General features: G+C 50.4%; 1 protein-coding gene across 1 annotated transcript in view; it reads right to left on the reverse strand.

Moving 5' to 3' along the window:
- Positions 1 to 20,403, reverse strand: part of LOC144785880 (uncharacterized) — a 145,685-nt gene extending 125,282 nt beyond the window's left edge. The window contains exons 1-2 of the mRNA XM_078664737.1: positions 20,362 to 20,403; positions 10,815 to 10,924 (exon numbers count right to left, since the gene is read on the reverse strand). Of these exons, the coding sequence (XP_078520863.1) occupies positions 10,815 to 10,917 (103 nt within the window). The 5' untranslated portion in view covers positions 10,918 to 10,924; positions 20,362 to 20,403. The remainder of the gene's footprint in view (positions 1 to 10,814; positions 10,925 to 20,361) is intronic.
- Between the last annotated feature and the right edge of the window lie 1,197 nt (positions 20,404 to 21,600).

Here is a 21,600-nt window from a genome sequence, read left to right on the forward strand (position 1 = left end):
GATTTGTTCGCCATAAGTTGGCAGGGTATGCTCAGACGTGAGTCCCTTGCTCACTTTGCCACTGGATTCAAGCAAGCCGGGCTGAAGACGGCTCAAATGCCAGAAACCGGTCCTCGAAGCTTGTTTCCGGTCCAGAGAAGGCATGGCTTGACAGTTCAGGCTGGACTGTTCCCATGAGGCACAGGGTCAGACTGATTTGCATATGGTCATGTCTGAACTGGGGTGGCAGAGTGGGCTAAAGAACGGCGATGGATTAAACCCAGATCTGTTGACTGGGTGTGAGTGTTTGACTGGTTCAGATGCTCCGTCCATCACCACCACCTTTTGTACCGCTTTACTTACAAAGCAGCGTTAAGTGGCCTTAACGCTGCCTTGTAAATAATATAGCCCCTATTGCCACAGGAACTTTGAGAAAAGTGGGGTTCTAGGTGGTGATAGGGGCTGGTGAATATGCCCCTTAGTTTACTACTATGAACTCCCAAATAACCCTTTCCAAACTCTTCCCTCCTCTATACATATTTATCCAACTAACAGACTCACATGTAGGGGCGTGGCTTCAGGGGAGTGTTTGGGGTGTTACATCCCACTAAAAATGTATTCTGTAGTAAATTGTTAGATGTAGGTGCTTTCCGTCGGATATGGTGAGGTATCTCAGATTTCACCCTGGATTTTTACATGCCCGCACTGACAAACACACACACACTCTCCTCTGTGCCGTAAAACTTGGTTAGTTTAAAACTGTTGTATTTTAAGTACCCCTAACTATTCGAACTCCCCTCGCTCTCCACTGCCTCTTAAGCCCCCACTATGCCCTGCTTCTCATAATGCATTTTAATATGATACGCCAGCGTGATAGTTGGGACATCTGAAGCTAACACCCCCCCCCCTAATCTTACTGACCAAGCTACCCTCCCCTGTGTCTACCACTCCCAAAAACAGTTTTATTTTCATCTACTAATCCACCACTAATCAACCTTTGGGTTCCGGAGTAGCGCGCTACTCACCGAAAAGCACTTCAACGCCTCGTATGGGGTAGTTACGCGATATTTAAATGCAAGTACAATTAATGATTCCCACAACTTTTCAGGGAGGGAATCGTACCTGCTACGAAAACAGCTGAGGAGCTCCGCTCAGTGACCTATTCATCTTTTGGGAGGACACATCTGAACCTGCTGAGAGCTCTCGGCGGGGCTGATGGTCATGGTGGCATTCAGTGTCTGAGTCTCTCAGTGTTCAAGCCTCTCAGTGTCAGAGTCTCTCAGTGTCTGAGTCTCTCAGTATCGGAGTTTCTCGGTGTCTGGGTCTCTCTGTGTCCGAGCCTCTCAGTGTCGGAGTCTCTCGGTGTCGGAGTCTCTTGGTGTCGGAGTCTCTCGGTGTCTGAGTCTCTCGGTGTCTGAGTCTCTCGGTGTCTGAGTCTCTCGGTGTCTGAGTCTCTCGGTGTCTGAGTCTCTCGGTGTCTGAGTCTCTCGGTGTCTGAGTCTCTCGGTGTCGGAGTCTCTCAGTGTCCGAGCCTCTCAGTGTCAGAGTCTCTCAGTGTCTGAGTCTCTCAGTATCGGAGTTTCTCGGTGTCTGGGTCTCTCTGTGTCCGAGCCTCTCAGTGTCGGAGTCTCTTGGTGTCGGAGTCTCTCGGTGTCTGAGTCTCTCGGTGTCTGAGTCTCTCGGTGTCTGAGTCTCTCGGTGTCTGAGTCTCTCGGTGTCTGAGTCTCTCGGTGTCTGAGTCTCTCGGTGTCGGAGTCTCTCAGTGTCCGAGCCTCTCTGTGTCTGGGTCTCTCAGTGTCTGAGTCTCTCAGTGTCTGAGTCGCTCAGTGTCTGAGTCTCTCGGTGTCAGAGGTTCCCAGTGTCTGAGTCTCTTTGTGTCGGAGTCTCTCAGTGTCCGAGCCTCTCAGTGTCGGAGTCTCTCGGTGTCTGAGTCTCTTGGTGTTGGAGTCTCTTGGTGTCGGAGGCTTTCGGTGTCGGAGTCTCTCAGTGTCTGAGTCTCTCGGTGTCGGAATCTCTCGGTGTCTGAGTCTCTTGGTGTCTGAGTCTCTTGGTGTCTGAGTCTCTCAGTGTCTGAGTCTCACAGTGTTGGAGTCTCTCGGTGTCTAAGTCTCTTGGTGTCTGAGTCTCTCACTGTCGGAATCTCTCGGTGTCTGAGTCTCTCAGTATCGGAGTCTCTCGGTGTCTGAGTCTCTTGGTGTCGAAGCCTCTCTGTGTCAGAGTCTCTCGGTGTCTGAGTCTCTTGGTGTCGGAGTCTCTCAATGTCGGAGTCTCTCAGTGTCGGAGTCTCTCGGTGTCTGAGTCTCTCGGTGTTGGAGTCTCTTGGTGTCGGAGGCTTTCGGTGTCGGAGTCTCTCAGTGTCTGAGTCTCTCGGTGTCGGAATCTCTCGGTGTCTGAGTCTCTTGGTGTCTGAGTCTCTTGGTGTCTGAGTCTCTCAGTGTCTGAGTCTCACAGTGTTGGAGTCTCTCGGTGTCTAAGTCTCTTGGTGTCTGAGTCTCTCACTGTCGGAATCTCTCAGTGTCTGAGTCTCTCAGTATCGGAGTCTCTCGGTGTCTGAGTCTCTCGGTGTCGAAGCCTCTCTGTGTCAGAGTCTCTCAGTGTCTGAGTCTCTCACTGCCGGAGTCTCTCGATGTCTGAGTCTCTCAGTATCGGAGTTTCTCGGTATCTGAGTCTCTCAGTGTCTGAGTCTCTCGGTGTCTGACTCTCTCAGTGTCTGAGTCTCTCAGTGTCTGAGTCTCTCAGTGTCTGAGTCTCTCAGTGTCTGAGTCTCTCAGTGTCTGAGTCTCTCGGTGTCGGAGTTTCCCAGTGTCTGAGTCTCTTGGTGTCGGAGTCTCTCAGTGTCGGAGACTCTCAGTGTTGGAGTCTCTCGGTGTCTGAGTCTCTCGGTGTCGGAGTCTCTCGGTGTCGGAGTCTCTCGGTGTCTGAGTCTCTCGGTGTCTGAGTCTCTCGGTGTCTGAGTCTCTCGGTGTCTGAGTCTCTCGGTGTCGGAGACTCTCGGTGTCGGAGTCCCTCGGTGTCGGAGTCTCTCGGTGTCGGAGTCTTTCGGTGTCGGAGTCTCTCAGTGTCTGAGTCTGTCGGTGTCGGAATATCTCGGTGTCTGAGTCTCTCGGTGTCTGAGTCTCTCAGTGTCGGAGTCTCTCAGTGTCTGAGTCTCTTGGTGTCTGAGTCTCTTGGTGTCTGAGTCTCTCACTGTCGGAGTCTCTCGGTGTCTCAGTCTCTCGGTGTCGGAGTCTTTCGGTGTCGGAGTCTCTCAGTGTCTGAGTCTCTCGGTGTCGGAATATCTCGGTATCTGAGTCTCTCGGTGTCTGAGTCTCTCAGTATCAGAGTTTCTCGGTATCTGAGTCTCTCAGTGTCTGAGTCTCTTGGTGTCTGAATCTCTCAGTGTCTGAGTCTCTCAGTGTCGGAGTCGCTCAGTGTCTGAGTCTCTCGGTGTCAGAGGTTCCCAGTGTCTGAGTCTCTTTGTGTCGGAGTCTCTCAGTGTCCGAGCCTCTCAGTGTCGGGGTCTCTCGGTGTCTGAGTCTCTTGGTGTTGGAGTCTCTTGGTGTCGGAGGCTTTCGGTGTCGGAGTCTCTCAGTGTCTGAGTCTCTCGGTGTCGGAATCTCTCGGTGTCTGAGTCTCTTGGTGTCTGAGTCTCTTGGTGTCTGAGTCTCTCAGTGTCTGAGTCTCACAGTGTTGGAGTCTCTCGGTGTCTAAGTCTCTTGGTGTCTGAGTCTCTCACTGTCGGAATCTCTCGGTGTCTGAGTCTCTCAGTATCGGAATCTCTCGGTGTCGAAGCCTCTCTGTGTCAGAGTCTCTCGGTGTCTGAGTCTCTTGGTGTCGGAGTCTCTCAATGTCGGAGTCTCTCAGTGTCGGAGTCTCTCGGTGTCTGAGTCTCTCGGTGTTGGAGTCTCTTGGTGTCGGAGGCTTTCGGTGTCGGAGTCTCTCAGTGTCTGAGTCTCTCGGTGTCGGAATCTCTCGGTGTCTGAGTCTCTTGGTGTCTGAGTCTCTTGGTGTCTGAGTCTCTTGGTGTCTGAGTCTCTCAGTGTCTGAGTCTCACAGTGTTGGAGTCTCTCGGTGTCTAAGTCTCTTGGTGTCTGAGTCTCTCACTGTCGGAATCTCTCAGTGTCTGAGTCTCTCAGTATCGGAGTCTCTCGGTGTCTGAGTCTCTCGATGTCGAAGCCTCTCTGTGTCAGAGTCTCTCAGTGTCTGAGTCTCTCACTGCCGGAGTCTCTCGATGTCTGAGTCTCTCAGTATCGGAGTTTCTCGGTATCTGAGTCTCTCAGTGTCTGAGTCTCTCGGTGTCTGAATCTCTCAGTGTCTGAGTCTCTCAGTGTCTGAGTCTCTCAGTGTCTGAGTCTCTCGGTGTCGGAGTTTCCCAGTGTCTGAGTCTCTTGGTGTCGGAGTCTCTCAGTGTCGGAGACTCTCAGTGTTGGAGTCTCTCGGTGTCTGAGTCTCTCGGTGTCGGAGTCTCTAGGTGTCGGAGTCTCTCGGTGTCGGAGTCTCTCGGTGTCTGAGTCTCTCGGTGTCTGAGTCTCTCGGTGTCTGAGTCTCTCGGTGTCTGAGTCTCTCGGTGTCTGAGTCTCTCGGTGTCGGAGACTCTCGGTGTCGGAGTCCCTCGGTGTCGGAGTCTCTCGGTGTCGGAGTCTTTCGGTGTCGGAGTCTCTCAGTGTCTGAGTCTCTCGGTGTCGGAATATCTCGGTGTCTGAGTCTCTCGGTGTCTGAGTCTCTCGGTGTCTGAGTCTCTCAGTGCCGGAGTCTCTCAGTGTCTGAGTCTCTTGGTGTCTGAGTCTCTTGGTGTCTGAGTCTCTCACTGTCGGAGTCTCTCGGTGTCTCAGTCTCTCGGTGTCTGAGTCTCTCAGTATCGGAGTCTCTCGGTGTCTGAGTCTCTCGGTGTCGGCGCCTCTCTGTGTCAGAGTCTCTCAGTGTCTGAGTCACTCACTGTCAGAGCCTCTCAGTGTCTGAGTCTCTCAGTATCGGAGTTTCTCGGTGTCTGGGTCTCTGTGTGTCTGAGCCTCTCAGTGTCGGAGTCTCTTGGTGTCTGAGTCTCTCACTGTCGGAGTCTCTCGGTGTCTGAGTCTCTCAGTATCGGAGTTTCTCGGTGTCTGAGTCTCTCAGTATCGGAGTTTCTCGGTGTCTGAGTCTCTCAGTGTCTGAGTCTCTCACTGTCGGAGCCTCTCGGTGTCTGAGTCTCTCAGTATCGGAGTTTCTCGGTGCCTGAGTCTCTCAGTGTCTGAGTCTCTCACTGTCGGAGTCTATCTGTGTCTGAGTCTCTCTTTGTCTGAGCCTCTCAGTGTCCGAGTCTCTCGGTGTCTGAGTCTCTTGGTGTCTGAGTCTCTCAGTATCGGAGTTTCTCGGTGTCTGAATCTCTCAGTGTCTGAGTCTCTCGGTGTCAGAGCCTCTCTGTGTCTGAGTCTCTCAGTGTCTGAGTCTCTCAGTGTCTGAGTCTCTCGGTGTCGGAGCCTCTCTGTGTCAGAGTCTCTCAGTGTCTGAGTTTCTCGGTGTCTGAATCTCTCGGTGTTTGAGCCTCTCTGTGTCAGAGTCTCTCGGTGTCGGAGCCTCTCAGTATCTGAGTCTCTCGGTGTCTGAGTCTCTCAGTGTCTGAGTCTCTCGGTGTCAGTCTCTCAGTGTCTGAGTCTCTCTGTGTCTGAGTCTCTCGGTGTCTGAGTCTCTCAGTGTCTGAGTCTCTCAGTGTCTGAGTCTCTCGGTGTCTGAGTCTCTCGGTGTCTGAGTCTCTCGGTGTCTGAGTCTCTCAGTGTCGGAGCCTCTCTGTGTCGGAGTCTCTCAGTGTCTGAGTCTCTCAGTGTCTGAGTCTCTCGGTGTCGGTGTCTCTCTGTGTCGGAGTCTCTCAGTGTCTGAGTCTCTTGGTGTCTGAGTCTCTCAGTGTCAGAGTCTCTCGGTGTCTGAGTCTCTCAGTGTCAGAGTCTCTCGGTGTTGGAGTCTCTCTGTGTCCGAGTCTCTCGGTGTCCGAGCCTCTCTGTGTCGGAGTCTCTCAGTGTCTGAGTCTCTCAGTGTCTGAGTCTCTCGGTGTCTGAGTCTCTCGGTGTCTGAGTCTCTCGGTGTCGGAGCCTCTCTGTGTCGGAGTCTCTCAGTGTCGGAGCCTCTCTGTGTCGGAGTCTCTCAATGTCTGAGTCTCTCGGTGTCGGTGTCTCTCTGTGTCGGAGTCTCTCTGTGTCGGAGTCTCTCTGTGTCGGAGTCTCTCGGTGTCGGCGTCTCTCTGTGTCGGCGTCTCTCTGTGTCTGAGTCTCTCTGTGTCTGAGTCTCTCAGTGTCTGAGTCTCTTAGTGTCTGAGTCTCTCAGTGTCTGAGTCTCTCGGTGTCTGAGTCTCTCAGTGTCTGAGTCTCTTAGTGTCTGAGTCTCTCAGTGTCTGGGTCTCTCGGTGTCGGTGTCTCTCAGTGTCGGAGTCTCTCAGTGTCTGAGTCTCTCAGTGTCTGAGTCTCTCACTGTCGGAGTTTCTCGGTGTCTGTGTCTCTCTGTGTCTGGGTCTCTCCGTGTCTGGGTCACTCACTGTCGGAGTTTCTCGGTGTCTCAGTCTCTCAGTGTCTGAGTCTCTCACTGTCGGAGTTTCTCGGTGTCTGTGTCTCTCTGTGTCTGGGTCTCTCCGTGTCTGGGTCACTCACTGTCGGAGTTTCTCGGTGTCTGTGTCTCTCTGTGTCTGGGTCTCTCCGTGTCTGGGTCTCTCTGTGTCGGAGCCTCTCGGTGTCCGAGTCTCTCGGTGTCTGAGTCTCTCGGTGTCTGAGTCTCTCGGTGTCTGAGTCTCTCGGTGTCTGAGCCTCTCAGTGTCCGAGTCTCTCGGTGTCTGAGTCTCTTGATGTCTGAGTCTCTCACTGTTGGAGTCTCTCGGTGTCTGAGTCTCTCATTGTCTGAGTCTCTGGGTGTCTGAGTCTCTCAGTATCGGAGTCTCTCTGTGTCGGAGCCTCTCGGTGTCAGAGTCTCTCGGTGTCAGAGTCTCTCGGTGTCTGAGTCTCTCGGTGTCTGAGCCTCTCAGTGTCTGAGTCTCTCGGTGTCTGAGTCTCTCATTGTCTGAGTCTCTGGGTGTCTGAGTCTCTCAGTATCGGAGTCTCTCTGTGTCGGAGCCTCTCGGTGTCAGAGTCTCTCGGTGTCTGAATCTCTCACTGTTGGAGTCTCTTGGTGTCTGAGTCTCTTGGTGTCGGAGCCTCTCTGTATCGGAGTCTCTCAGTGTCGGAGTCTCTCAGTGTCGGAGTCTCTCAGTGTCTGAGTCTCTCGGTGTTGGCGTCTCTCGGTGTCTGAGTCTCTCAGTGTCTGAGTCTCTCAGTGTCTGAGTCTCTCGGTGTCTGAGTCTCTCGGTGTTGGAGTCTCATGGGGGCATTAGCAGAGCTGTGAGTGGGTCTCGGTGCTGGAAGGGCAGTGCGTGCTGCTGCCCATGATAGAGGTGCATTAGCAGAGCTGTGAGTGGGTCTCAGTGGTGGAAGGGCAGTGCGTGCTGCTGCCCATGATAGAGGTGCATTAGCAGAGCTGTGAGTGTGTCTCAGTGGTGGAAGGGCAGTGTGTGCTGCTGCTCATGATAGAGGTGCATTAGCAGAGCTGCGAGTGGGTCTCAGTGGTGGAAGGGCAGTGTGTGCTTCTGCCTGTGATAGAGGTGCATTAGCAGAGCTGTGAGTGGGTCTCAGTGCTGGAAGGGCAGTGTGTTCCGCTGCCCATGATAGAGGTGCATTAGCAGAGCTGTGCGTGGGGATCGCTGCTGGAAGAGCAGTGAGCTCTGCTGCTCATGATAGAGGTGCATTAGCAGAGCTGTGAGTGGGTCTCAGTGCTGGCAGGGCAGTGTGTGCTGCTGCTCATGATAGAGGTGCATTAGCAGAGCTGTGAGTGGGTCTCAGTGCTGGCAGGGCAGTGTGTGCTGCTGCTCATGATAGAGGTGCATTAGCAGAGCTGTGAGTGGGTCTCAGTGGTGGAAGGGCAGTGTGTGCTTCTGCCTGTGATAGAGGTGCATTAGCAGAGCTGTGAGTGGGTCTCAGTGCTGGAAGGGCAGTGTGCGCTGCTGCTCATGATAGAGGTGCATTAGCAGAGCTGTGAGTGGGTCTCAGTGGTGGAAGGGCAGTGCGTGCCGCTGCCCATGATAAAGGTGCATTAGCAGAGCTGTGCGTGGGGATCGCTGCTGGAAGAGCAGTGAGCTCTGCTGCTCATGATAGAGGTGCATTAGCAGAGCTGTGAGTGGGTCTCAGTGCTGGAAGGGCAGTGTGCGCTGCTGCTCATGATAGAGGTGCATTAGCAGAGAGGTGAGTGGGTCTCAGTGGTGGAAGGGCAGTGTGTGCTGCTGCTCATGATAGAGGTGCTACAGCAGAGCTGTGCGTGGGGATCACTGCTGGAAGAGCAGTGAGCTCTGCTGCCTATGATAGAGGTGCATTAGCAGAGCTGTGAGTGGGTCTCAGTGCTGGAAGGGCAGTGCTTGCCGCTGCTCATGATAGAGGTGCATTAGCAGAGCTGTGAGTGGGTCTCAGTGGTGGAAGGGCAGTGCGTGCCGCTGCCCATGATAGAGGTGCATTAGCAGAGCTGTGCGTGGGGATCGCTGCTGGAAGAGCAGTGAGCTCTGCTGCTCATGATAGAGGTGCATTAGCAGAGCTGTGAGTGGGTCTCAGTGGTGGAAGGGCAGTGTGTGCTGCTGCTCATGATAGAGGTGCTATAGCAGAGCTGTGCGTGGGGATCACTGCTGGAAGAGCAGTGAGCTCTGCTGCTCATGATAGAGGTGCATTAGCAGAGCTGTGAGTGGGTCTCAGTGGTGGAAGGGCTGTGTGTGCTTCTGCCTGTGATAGAGGTGCATTAGCAGAGCTGTGAGTGGGTCTCAGTGGTGGAAGGGCAGTGCGTGCTGCTGCTCATGATAGAGGTGCATTAGCAGAGCTGTGAGTGGGTCTCAGTGGTGGAAGGGCTGTGTGTGCTTCTGCCTGTGATAGAGGGGCATTAGCAGAGCTGTGAGTGGGTCTCGGTGCTGGAAGGGCAGTGCGTGCTGCTGCCCATGATAGAGGTGCATTAGCAGAGCTGTGAGTGGGTCTCAGTGCTGGAAGGGCAGTGCGTGCTGCTGCCCATGATAGAGGTGCATTAGCAGAGCTGTGAGTGGGTCTCAGTGGTGGAAGGGCAGTGCGTGCTGCTGCTCATGATAGAGGTGCATTAGCAGAGCTGCGAGTGGGTCTCAGTGGTGGAAGGGCAGTGTGTGCTTCTGCCTGTGATAGAGGTGCATTAGCAGAGCTGTGAGTGTGTCTCAGTGGTGGAAGGGCAGTGTGTGCTGCTGCTCATGATAGAGGTGCATTAGCAGAGCTGCGAGTGGGTCTCAGTGGTGGAAGGGCAGTGTGTGCTTCTGCCTGTGATAGAGGTGCATTAGCAGAGCTGTGAGTGGGTCTCAGTGCTGGAAGGGCAGTGTGTTCCGCTGCCCATGATAGAGGTGCATTAGCAGAGCTGTGCGTGGGGATCGCTGCTGGAAGAGCAGGGAGCTCTGCTGCTCATGATAGAGGTGCATTAGCAGAGCTGTGAGTGGGTCTCAGTGGTGGAAGGGCAGTGTGCGCTGCTGCTCATGATAGAGTTGCATTAGCAGAGCTGTGAGTGGGTCTCAGTGCTGGAAGGGCAGTGTGCGCTGCTGCTCATGACAGAGTTGCATTAGCAGAGCTGTGAGTGGGTCTCAGTGCTGGAAGGGCAGTGTGTTCCGCTGCCCATGATAGAGGTGCATTAGCAGAGCTGTGCGTGGGGATCGCTGCTGGAAGAGCAGGGAGCTCTGCTGCTCATGATAGAGGTGCATTAGCAGAGCTGTGAGTGGGTCTCAGTGGTGGAAGGGCAGTGTGCGCTGCTGCTCATGATAGAGTTGCATTAGCAGAGCTGTGAGTGGGTCTCAGTGCTGGAAGGGCAGTGTGCGCTGCTGCTCATGACAGAGTTGCATTAGCAGAGCTGTGAGTGGGTCTCAGTGCTGGCAGGGCAGTGTGTGCTTCTGCCTGTGATAGAGGTGCATTAGCAGAGCTGTGAGTGGGTCTCAGTGGTGGAAGGGCAGTGTGTGCTGCTGCTCATGATAGAGTTGCATTAGCAGAGCTGTGCGTGGGCGTCGGTGCTGGAAGGGCTGTGTGTGCTGCTGCTCATGATAGAGGTGCATTAGCAGAGTTGTGCATGGAAGGCAAAAGACAAAGACAAGAATGCCTGAAAGGTAAATACATGCACTTTTACACACACTCTCTGTGTTAAATTACTTTATGGTAATGGCTGATAACTAATCCTGCAATGGAACACATGAAAATATACGCCTCTCTCTGAGTGGACCTTGTCTGAGACGGGACTAGTGCTCTATTTACTGAAATGTACTGGATCAGAATCAAATCAGGGCGGCTCCTCCACGTGGGTGGAGGAGTGTTGCATCACTGCTTTCTCGCAGTGCGAGAAGCAGAGACATAAAATGGTATTTTAAATATGGGGATGCCTACATAGAGAAAATGGCCTTCCCATAGTCGCCTATGGGGTCGGCGTCCTAGCCAATCACAATGCTGCCATTGCAATGTTGTGGTTGGCTTAGAGGAGGAAAGGGAGGCTGCCTGCTTCCTGTAAGGCGCAGAGAGAGAGAGGAGACGCGATGCGGGAACCGAGGCGAAGGTAAATAAAAATGTAATTTTTTTTAATTACCCCCGTGACCTCCTCCCTGTGCGACCCCCCCCCCAACCGCAAGTCATGCCAGCCACGACAGGACAGATGGGGGGAATCCGGGACTGCCTTGCCAATGCGTGGCGCTCGGACACCCTGCACAATGCATTCAACTGCCTCCAGTTGTATAGTGGACACCCATGCCCCGCCCCCTGGGAGCCATCATGCACTGCTTGGAGACTACCAGTCTTCTATGCACTGTGCGTAATGAGCTTAGTGCGACCACAACTTACCGGTATGCATCGAGGCAGGCCCTCCTGGGTGCACTTCGGGCCCCTGGGGGCCTTCCTTGGCTCCTCCTGTCACTTCAGGGCTGTCTTGGCCGGAGTCCGCCATCTTGGAACTGTGAACCAGAAGCAGATAGGGTGAATTAGCAGGAGCATTCTACGTGTTTGAATCCTCCTCAGAGACATTTCAAGGCACGGGCAAAATGTACAATGGTCCAGAGCCCAATCAATCAAGCCTACCCCCGGGTAAGTCTATTTCTCTTTCTCAATCTCTCATCCTCTGTTTGCCTAACTCTTCCCCTAACAGCGCCGGCTAGTAACTTTAAAAATCAGTTGGTCACAGCGCTGAAAAACTCCCTGAGGGAAGGAAGGTAGTTAACTTCCTGCAAGCCAATCCAACGAATCTTAGACCTGCTCTCACGCTGTTTTCAACATGAGAGCAGCTTCTGGATTGGTTGGAGCAGGCTAACCCAGCGCTCATTTTACGGCCGGGGCCATGTGCCTGCAATCCCCAGCTGCTTTACAGTGCTAGGATTGCTGGCTCTGAAGAGCGCTAGTCGGAAATGCCGGCTGTAGACAGCCGACCAATCTGACATGCACACTGAGCACCTGCAGACGTCATCCTGCAATTCTCAGGAGTCTGCCCCTCCCCCACCATCACACTCACGCTAGCGGCTGGCGGCACACAGAATAATAAAATGGCAATAACCATTTTATTACTCTGTGTTTACCTGCTGCACCGCAGGGGGGCTGCCGCTCCTCCCCCTTAACGGAGGAGCCGCCGCTGACCTCTAAGAATTTTTGGGGCCCCAGCAAGACATATTTCATCCGTATTTAATCTGTTTTTGTGTCACCCTGTTTATGAAAGTTAAGAATTCAATTTTGTTTGCTATTATGCGGGCATGAATTGGCAGAAAATCAGTAATAAGATTCAAAGCTGTTCTGATAAGAGACCCCAACATATGTGTTGCCTGTGGCCCCAAAAATCCTTAAAATGCCTCATGCACAGTGGGGTTGCAGAAACATGTCGCTATATCTCTTAAGCGCTGGAGACAAAATAGCTTCGTAAATATGTGCTGAGAGGGATGTTTGTTATTCACGTGTGCGCCGGAGGCTTCTTAGCACTATGGTCCTCATTACCAGATGTGTTTATATCACCTGGAGTGTTCACGCTGGGTGAAGTTAAGCACATCGGAATTGTATGTGTTTCAAGGCCCGAAATTATTGGGTCCATAAACTCTGGATCCAATAATTCTGGGTCCGCAGACACCAGGGGCCTCCTTATTCGGTATTTGATGTAGGACGCCGCTGCAAGTCTTCGTGTGCACTGCCCTGCGTCAAAGCAAAAGGGCAGGAATGCACCATAGTTATCTTATATGGTGCAGGAATGCACCATAGCTATCTTATATGGTGCAGGAATGCACCATAGTTATCTTATATGGTGCAGGAATGCACCATAGTTATCTTATATGGTGCATTCCAGTCTAGCGCCAACACAGGCAACCTTGCACCATGGTGAAGAGTGCCCGTGTTGCAGAAAGGATTGTTTTGTGCAGGACGGGGCACCTTCCTGCAAAAAAAAACCTTCCTGGGAAGCGTTTTCCTCTTTCTAGCGTGCTGCAGAGTGCAGCACACACATGAAAAGAGGAATAAATGAGGAGAAATAAAGTAATTTCTCCTCATTACGCCTTAACTCAGGAGGCCCTAGGTTTGCATGGTCTTGTAGATCTGGGAAAGCATCAAAATCCATGGGTTTTGCTTGTAAACACCCACAGCAAGGCCCATGGAATGCCTTTCGAGTGCAGAGTAAAGCAACGCAGCGATTTGCGCTGCCTTGTGTCACTCCATATCTATGAGGCCATTCAAAACCTTGCAAAGCGATATGTAAATGTAAATGTAAATGTGGGATACTTAAAGCGCACTGTTACTCTACCCGAGTGTCCTGGCGCTGTAGACCGCTGGGGAACCCGTCCTGGTTTTCCCTGAGAGATGGTCCCTTTCTGGGTATCTCCAGGGTGAAACCAGGCAACCCCAGCATCTGCGGGGGGCCGTTGTAGAGATGAGGCAAACTTAATGCCCAGAGTTGCCGAGTGTGTTCCCTGGTTAGAGTAGGCACCGAGGCGAGAAATATCGAGTCCGTTGACCCTGGTCCAAGACCCTGCGGCGTCGGGAATTGAACCCTGGTCCCGGGCCGTTCTCTGCTTACGGGTCTGCCGCCTCTAACCAGTGAGCCACACCACTCCACCTCTACTCCTCTGTAGTATGCGCTGCTGGAGTTTCAGAAAAAGTGCTGCTCCGACGGCGCAAGGGGCTCATAAACATGCTCGAGGCATCTCACAGAAGCTGAAATGCTGAATAACTGCACGATAAAACACCCAGTAGATCTGAGTGCAAGTAGCTATTTCACATTTCGGGTAAAAAACTCTTATTGGCCAGACTTTGCAGTGCAGGGATGCTAGCCTCTACATTTATTTCTGGGCTCCTGAGGTCTATGCGGCAAAGTCCACCCAGCTTGTAATGAGGCCTAAGTGAGGGGTGATGCGCAGCCTAAGATCAGCCTGAACTAATGTGGAAACAGCAGTTTCTTTTACTTCCTCAAAGTATAGTTGCTTGCATTGAGGTTCACAGCTGAAGCTGAAAAAATGCCAAGCCAATGGGTCAGTTTCAATAATAAGCCAGCCCTATTGGCTTTGCAGAAGCCCCTGGTCCCATTGGATTCTCTTTCTACCAGTGGCCCAGCGGCAGACGCAATTGGCTGTCAATGCTGCATCGTATCAAAGGCCCAGTGACTGAATCTGATGTCTGGGGACGCTAAAGGGTCGTTCATCTTAAGTACAGCACTGGTAAACCTAGCAATGAATGCTTTCCTGTAAAGTGAAAGAAACAATTGATGAACGGAATGCTGGACAATGCAAACGTTCACCCCCCGTCACAAGGATCTGGGTTAAATCCATCATTCTTTTGCTCACCACACCACCCCAGTTTGGAGTGGACCCAGTCATATGCAAATCAGTCTTGACCCTGTCCCTTGTGGGAACAGTCCAACCCGGACTGCCAAGCCAGTTCCTCTCTCTACCGGAAACAAGCATCCTGGGACCAGTTTCAGGGCATCACCCTTCATCAGCCAGGCTAGCTTGAATCCAGTGGTGTAATGAGCGCAGGACCCTAAGGTGTAGGGAGCACATGCCACCCTAAGTGGGAAGGGTATGCCCAACGCGGGTCCCGGTCTGTGTTGCGTTGGGTCCAGCCCAGGTGGTGCCTGATATCGTTGCCAGTCCTTGCTGGTGGTCGAGTGGAATCTGGTGATCGAGTATGATGATGGCCGCTGATTGGTCCTCGTTCAAGGCACTTCTAAGGTCTCCTCCCTGGATCTTTCTTGACATGTCTTAGGTGTGTCTATTGGTCGAAGCTCGACCGACGATCATGTAATGCGCTGTACTCGTGTATAATCCTACAGCTGGTTTGTAGCCTCAGTTTTCAAGCTACTCCTTGGGAAAGGGAAGGAAGAGGTGGACCAGAAGTGGACATCCACACAAGGCGCACCCGCAAGAGGTGTACATGGAGTCTGCCACTACTTGGGGTTACCCATGTCTGGCCCTGGAGCGGTGGGTTTCACACACAGGGGTCCATTTTGTATCCTGCCTTACAGCTTTTAGCCAATGGAACTTCCCATCGTAGTCTGCACAGTTTGATTGGTTGCCTTGGCTAAAGCTTTTGCCTTGTTCTCAAAACTGCACTGTGTGGTGCAGTATCTGTAATTTATCCAAAGTGAAATTAAGCGCTCTGCTTTGCATTACTTGCCTTATACAGACAGTGAAATGAAGTGGCTTGCAGTGAGTATCTTCAGGTTATCCGCAGTGAAATGAGCTTTGTAATCCAGTATATTCAGTGCATCGCCTGTAAAATGTGCTTTGCAGTGCATCCCCTGCAGTTTATCTACAGTGAAATGCTGTGCTGTGTTCTGCAGTATCTACAGTGTAATTCCAGCGGTTTGTTGAAGTGCATAGTGTACCTAACAGGGCGTCCTTATACCTACATTCTTGCATGTCCCACGTCTAATTAGTGTGTGAGTCTGCCATGTTGTACAGTAGGCTCCAGCCTTACCCCTTTTAGGGCGACAGCAGTGCTTAATTTGAGCCGGTGCTTTCCGGTACTAAATTGCGGGCACCCGCACTTATGGCAGTCTGCCACATGGTAGCAGTGTTTGTCTAAATTAGAGATGAGCACAACAATAGTTGTTTATGAATTCAATATACATTTAAAATGACTAATACATGCTGTCTAATCTATTCTTTTAGTTCGGGGCACCTAAAATAGACTGAATTGTCACTCTTGTAGCAGTGTGATGGTTAGTAGTTGTGTTAGTTCTGTCATTGGCAGCGCTGGCAGGGGCAGTGGGTGGAACACGCTACGTTGGCCCCCTGACGAGAGCCCTGGCACTTATGTTTTTTACAAAGTGAGCACTGGAGCAGCAGGTCCTTACAGCGACCTCTCAGCAGTCTGTCTGCAGTGCTCAGCGTGGGTGGTAACGAGGTGGAATCAACCTTTACAACGCAGGCTAAGCCACTCATGCCGTTTTTCCACAAGCGGAAACACTCTTCTCTTGACCACGCATAAGCGTGGTTAAGGCAGTGCGCGGTCTAGATGCGCAGATGGGTGGTCACAGGAAGATGACGGGCCAGGAGAGGACGAGGACTGGTCAGTGAGACTGGGGACGGGTTTTGAGGGTGTACGGGTAGTTTTCAAGGCTCAGGGTGGTGGAGGGCTGGGTCGGGGAAGTTTTTAGGACATGGGCGAGTTTTAGGGCTGAGGGCGGATGGGCTGGGGTGTGATCTTTACCACGCATATCCCTTTACCAATGTGTGGTAAGGGCATGCACGGTAAAGGCATGTGTGGTAAAGGAATACGTTGTTAAGACGCATTCGTTGTTGGGGCAGCGTAGTAGAGGCGTGCGTGGTTTAGCCATGAGTGCTTCTGTCATACACCCGTAACGAATGTACGGCTTTACAACCCGTGCTTTTACACCGCGTGCCGTTACAACGCTTTTTTTTAACGCAAGTCGTTACCACGACTTGCGTTGGAGGGGTGCGGACTTAGGAATTTTTTAATTTACTATTCTAACACCAGCCTACGTACAGTAGGGAAGGTGTTGGATAGTAAATTAAAAGATTCCTTGTCCTGCAGCGCCCTCCAGCGCAAGTCGTGGTAACGACTTGCGTTGAAGAAACCGCGTTGTAACGGCACGGCGGTGTAACAGCCGCGTCGTAAAGGCTGTAAACCCCCGTAACGAGCAGCGTAACTCAGGTCCAGTACAAACAATCCCAGCAGTGAACCCTCCAGCAGTTCTGCTGCAGCTCAGCCCTATTACCCTGATTTTGAGTCTGGCTGAGAAAGGCATGCAAGCACCCTGCTTTCGAGGTAAAGATTTAGGGCCACATGCATGAACACATTTTCTCATAGACACAGAATGGGCAAACCCCTTAGATGCATCCGGGTCTTTTGACTCCGCTGTTGAGCCAGCAGGGGGTTTCTGTGGAACTGCTGGTGGGAATAAATCTCCTCCTGACCAAAACAATTGAGGGAGGCATTAGCTGTGACAGTTCTGTGTGTGTGAGAGAGTTTTAGTGTTAGCCCATTGACTAATCCAGCAAGTCATCAGATTGGTCAGGCAGCTTTTCCTTAATGGCCCATTAGACTGATTTACTGCACGAGGCCATTCATGTCAGGAGTGGATGTAAACACAGCAGCACATTTTTATAACCCCCATAGACTAAATGGAAAAATGTTTTTAACCCATGTAGCAAGCTTGCAACTATGAGGGAGCCATTAGGAAACACTTTCCACAGGATGAAACAGAACTAAGTCATACTGTCGACATCATGAACGCCAAATGTGTGTATAGGGTAAAAGTTTAGACTTGGCAAAATTAATGCATGCAGACTGCAGTGTCAATCAATCAAGCAAACATTTATAAAGCACGGCAAATCACCAGTGAGGGTCTCGAGGCGCTGTGCGGAACTAGGGTTGCACATTTTCTCCATGAACACAAAACATATAGGGCCCGATGTAGGTAATCCTCATTTACCGATGCTAAAATACCGAATTTTACCGATTCGGTATTCTAGATTCGGTAAATGAGATGTAGCTAAAAATTCGGTATTTATTACCGAATCGGTAGGATTCGGTAATTACCGAATCGGTATTTACCGATTCGGTAATTGCCATTGATTCCTATGGGCCTTGAGGCCCATAGGAATCAATGTCAATTACCGAATCGGTAAATACCGATTCGGTAAAAATACCGAATTGTCAAGGGTGGCAGGGTGGCACTTTGACACCCTGTTGCACCCCTGATTTTGGCTTGTGTGCCATGTGGCACACATACATGCCCTTAGGGCATGTATGTGTGCCACATGGCACAGGTGTACATGCACAGATGTGCATGTACACAAGAATTCGTTATTTACCATGCAATAGTATTACATGGTAAATAACGAATCGGCAATGGCCTGTGGCACTGTTTGAAGTGCCACCTACATCTGGATTTACCGATTCGGTAAATTTACCGATTCGGTATTTTACAGAATCTGTAAATTTACCAAATCGGTAAATATACCGATTCTGTAAATATGAGGCCCCCTACATGTCAAATCCCAAATACCGGTCGGTAACGGCCGAAATCGGCTGTTACCAACCGGTATTTGGCGACCTACATCTGGCCCATAATGCTTCTAATCCTGGGGGCTGCTTTCAAATATCAGTGCATTGTTAGCTGTGTAGTTTTCACTTTATGTATTTACTGCCTCTGGACTAACCCACTTGATAACAAAGATTTGTAAAAGGAAATCACTGGATTATGTGACTTGGATTCTTGTTGTTGGCTGTGCACGGAAGCAAAAGACACAAAATTGATGGACGGAATGCAGAACAACTCAAAACATTCACCCCCAGTCAAGAGATCTGGGTTAAATCCATCATTCTTTTGCTCACCATGCCACCCCAGTTTAGACCCAGCCATATGCAAATCAGTCTTGACCCTGTGCCTCATGTGAACAGTCCAGCCCGAACTGCCAAGCCAGGTCCTCCCTGGACCGGAAACAAGCATCCTGGGACCGGTTTCAGGGTTTCACCCCTCTTCAGCCAGGATAGCTTGATTCCAGTGGCACAGTGAACCCAGGACCCACGTCTGGCCAAACCTGGCGCACTTAGGGCGAGAAAGCAAAAGACACACAATTGATGGATGGAATGCAGAACAAATCAAAACATTCACCCCCAGTCAAGAGATCTGGGTTAAATTCATCATTCTTTTGGCTGTGCATAGGGCAGTCTTATAACCCTAAATAGGCTGATACTTAACTGTGCTCAATATGTATGGTCATGCAAAGAGGCCAAGGACAGGATGGGCGAGCAGAGTGCATTCCACTGAAAAGTATGGGTGTTCACTGATAAGACGTTGATGGTTGGATAGTACTGCACACTGAAGTCTTCCATTGCCCAGCAGAAGTGATTTCTCCAAGGAAAGGCCAAGATTTGTAAAGGACTACCACTGAAGTAGTCATCATGCACTGCATTTACCATAATGCATTGGAGCAATCTGGGTGCAGGGATGTGAGGCAGTGTGCTCCCACCTTCCTGTTGTTTAGGATTTGAAAGGATGTTGATACTCGATTACTTTCTTCATCTTAAATCTGATTTCTTTGGCAGGGGGCCTATGAACTGGGCGCGTATGGAGCCTGAATCGGTCCATCCGTCACTGCGTCACCTGTCCATCCGACTCATATCAGTATGTACCTGCTGACGCTCTTTCTGTATGTGCGCTGTGTGGGGCAGTTTGTGTGTCTCTGTCTGCTGACATTGTGTGACCCAGTCTCTGTGTGTTGATCTGTGTCAGGTGGACATGCACTACAAAGGCTAAGTCCATTGGCTGTGCCACTGATTGTCTATGAAACCCACAACAGCACAGTTTATGTAAGCACTTTTTAATCACAAACACGCATTAATACAAAAGCTTTCTGCTTATAAGGTAAAGCGATTCACTGGCATTGCTTTACTCTTACAAGTTCCCCAACAGAACTCTGACCAAGGCTGTCTACCAACTCTTGACTCTACCCAGTCATTCTGAACCCACTTCACTTCTAGTATTGTTAAAACTTAGAGACGAGCGCATTGAGAAGGGGCAGCATCTAGAACAGCATAGAGATCCTCAATCCGGGAGCCGTTAAATCTTATTTTTTGATATCTGTAACATGTAGAGTCAAGATCATTGAGAATGGGACTCATCTATCACAGTAGGGTCATCTTAAAGTCAAAATCCACTACAGAAATTGAGATCAGGTTTCAGCCAGGAGAAGCAAGAAATACATTAAATCTTTGGACTGAGCCGAAACGTGTTAATAAAATTGAAAGAATGTCATCTATGTTGTCGGCTGTTTTTAGTGGCATTTCCACTCCATAGTCTCCATAGACCTAATAACAGGATGATTTGCGAGTCAAGTCTTATGGAACATTTTATTGCTGTCTAATGATGAATAACATTTTTCAGATCATTATTTGAAGTTTTTTGGGGGAACAACTTCACTTACAATGTCACCTCTATCCCATCAAATCTAGAAATATTGAAACATCAGAAAACAGTCCAATTATTCAAGATTCAGGAATCCAGGGCCTGACAGAATATGACTTCTTCGACTGGGTGTCTGGGACTCTCTAGAGCAGATCCCAGACCTTGAGACCATGGTAGGCGAAGCTTTCTCCGTGGCGTCTTAATGACAGGAGAAAGGGTGTGCTGTATAAATCCAACATGATTCTGCGAGCTGTGTACAGGGCTGGTGCGAGATGATGGGGTGAATGTGCCCCTGACACACCATCGGCCCTACTGTCGTGATGACCGGCCACGATCTCATGTAATAGGAACCTTAACAGAACTAACTCTGGTTAGGTGCTAGGTGCATTATTCATGTTTGTAACCTTGTTCTCCACATTCCTAACTCTTTCCTCAAACAATGGTACCGGGAATTTTGAGAGGGATGCACCCGGTCCTTGAGAGTTACTCCCACATCTTGATGAAGGGAGCACCACAGTTTTTAAGAGGGGAGCGCCCTAAGAAAGAAGATCCCCGGTTATTGAGAAAGACACGCAGGTCTCTATGAAGCGAGTGCCACAATCTTTGAGAAGGGACCGCTGCTTTCAACAAGGAGTATTCTGGTCTTTAAATAGGAAGTTGCAGGCTTTCAAGTGGGAGCTTGCAGACTTTGGGAATGGATCAGCCTGGTCTTTAAGAACAAAGCATCCTGGTCTTTGAGAAGGGAGTACCCAAGTCTTGGAGAAGGATGTTCCTAGTCTTTTAATATGGGGATTACTCACTTTATTGAGGCGGGTCACCCGCATCCTTGGAAAGGGAGCACCTCAAAGTTTGAGAGGGGGTGGAGGTATCCCCATATTTGTGAGCACAGCGCTCATAGTTTTCAAAAATTGAGCCCCCTTGTGTTCAAGAGTAACCCCTGGGATCCAACCCCCCGCGACCATCTCACGCACGAGAAGCGTCCCCTCTCACCTGTTGGCCGGATGAAGATGTCAGCGGAAGGGGCGGGCCAGGTATTGTCCCCAGAGCCACCAGGGAGTATCCGAGGAATCCAGGGGAAGCCTCGTGAGATCTTCGTGGCACTACAAGCAAAGAGATCATAGTCAGGTCCAACTTCAGAGACAGACACCCATCCTCAGCAACCCAAATGCAAACTCACTGAGGTTTGCTCTCAAGCCAATGTCTGCAAAGCCCAGCACAAAACACAGTTATTACACTTATTATTACATTGGCCAGATATAAGCACTTATATAGTTTACTTCAGGGTTCAGTTTTATTTATGTTTTTTTTACCATTTAAATAAAATGCCCGCATAAATTAGTTACTTCTCTTCAGGAAAAAAAGATACATCGATAGACAGAAAGACAAGTAGATATCTAACGAGTATAGAGAGCTGCCACAAAATGCACTGTGGATATACTGACTGCAATATAGAAGTAAATATAGCCAGGGGAGTAGATACATAGGCGTATTCGAGTTTAAAATAAACAATATAAACAAGCATCATTCTGAAAAAAATCAAGACACATAATAAGGGAGATTCGAAAGCATGGATAGAAGGATACTGAAAGACATATAGAGATGAGATGGAAACAACATTCAAATGCCACAGATAAATATGAGATTAACCACCAAAGAAAACAGATAGAAAAGGAAGGAAGGAAGGAAACAGAGAACAACAGCAAGATTTAGCCAGAGAAAGAGAGGTAAGAAAAATGAACTAGATAGAGAGAGAGAAAGAGTGGAGAGACAGAGAGAGAGAGAAAGAGAGAGAGAGAGAGAAAGAGAGAGAGATAGAGAGAGAGAGAGATAGAGAGAGAAAGTGGAGCGAGTGAGGGAGAGAGAGAGAGAGAGAGAGAGAGAGAGAGAGAGAGAGAGAGAGAGAGCGAGAGAAAGAAATACAAAAACACTAGTTTATTTTGAGGTGCACAGTTCTCAGTGCCTCCCATAACATGACTAAAAATGCACGAGTTCCGTCATCATGACCCTAAGATGAAATAACACATATTCAATGTGTCAGCCCTGTTAGATAAACAGGCGGCTTTATTTACAACAATGCAACACTTTTCATTGCGCCTCCTTGCGACACCTTGGATGCACCGTACTTACAGTACGGCGCTCCATGTCGCAAGGATTGACCAGATTCGTCAGGAATCCTGACATATCTGGTGACGCAGTAATGACGCATTTCTGGTCATCTGAGGCAACTAC

Source organism: Lissotriton helveticus, chromosome 10 (assembly GCF_964261635.1).
Source record: "Lissotriton helveticus chromosome 10, aLisHel1.1, whole genome shotgun sequence".
Lineage (NCBI taxonomy): Eukaryota > Metazoa > Chordata > Amphibia > Caudata > Salamandridae > Lissotriton > Lissotriton helveticus.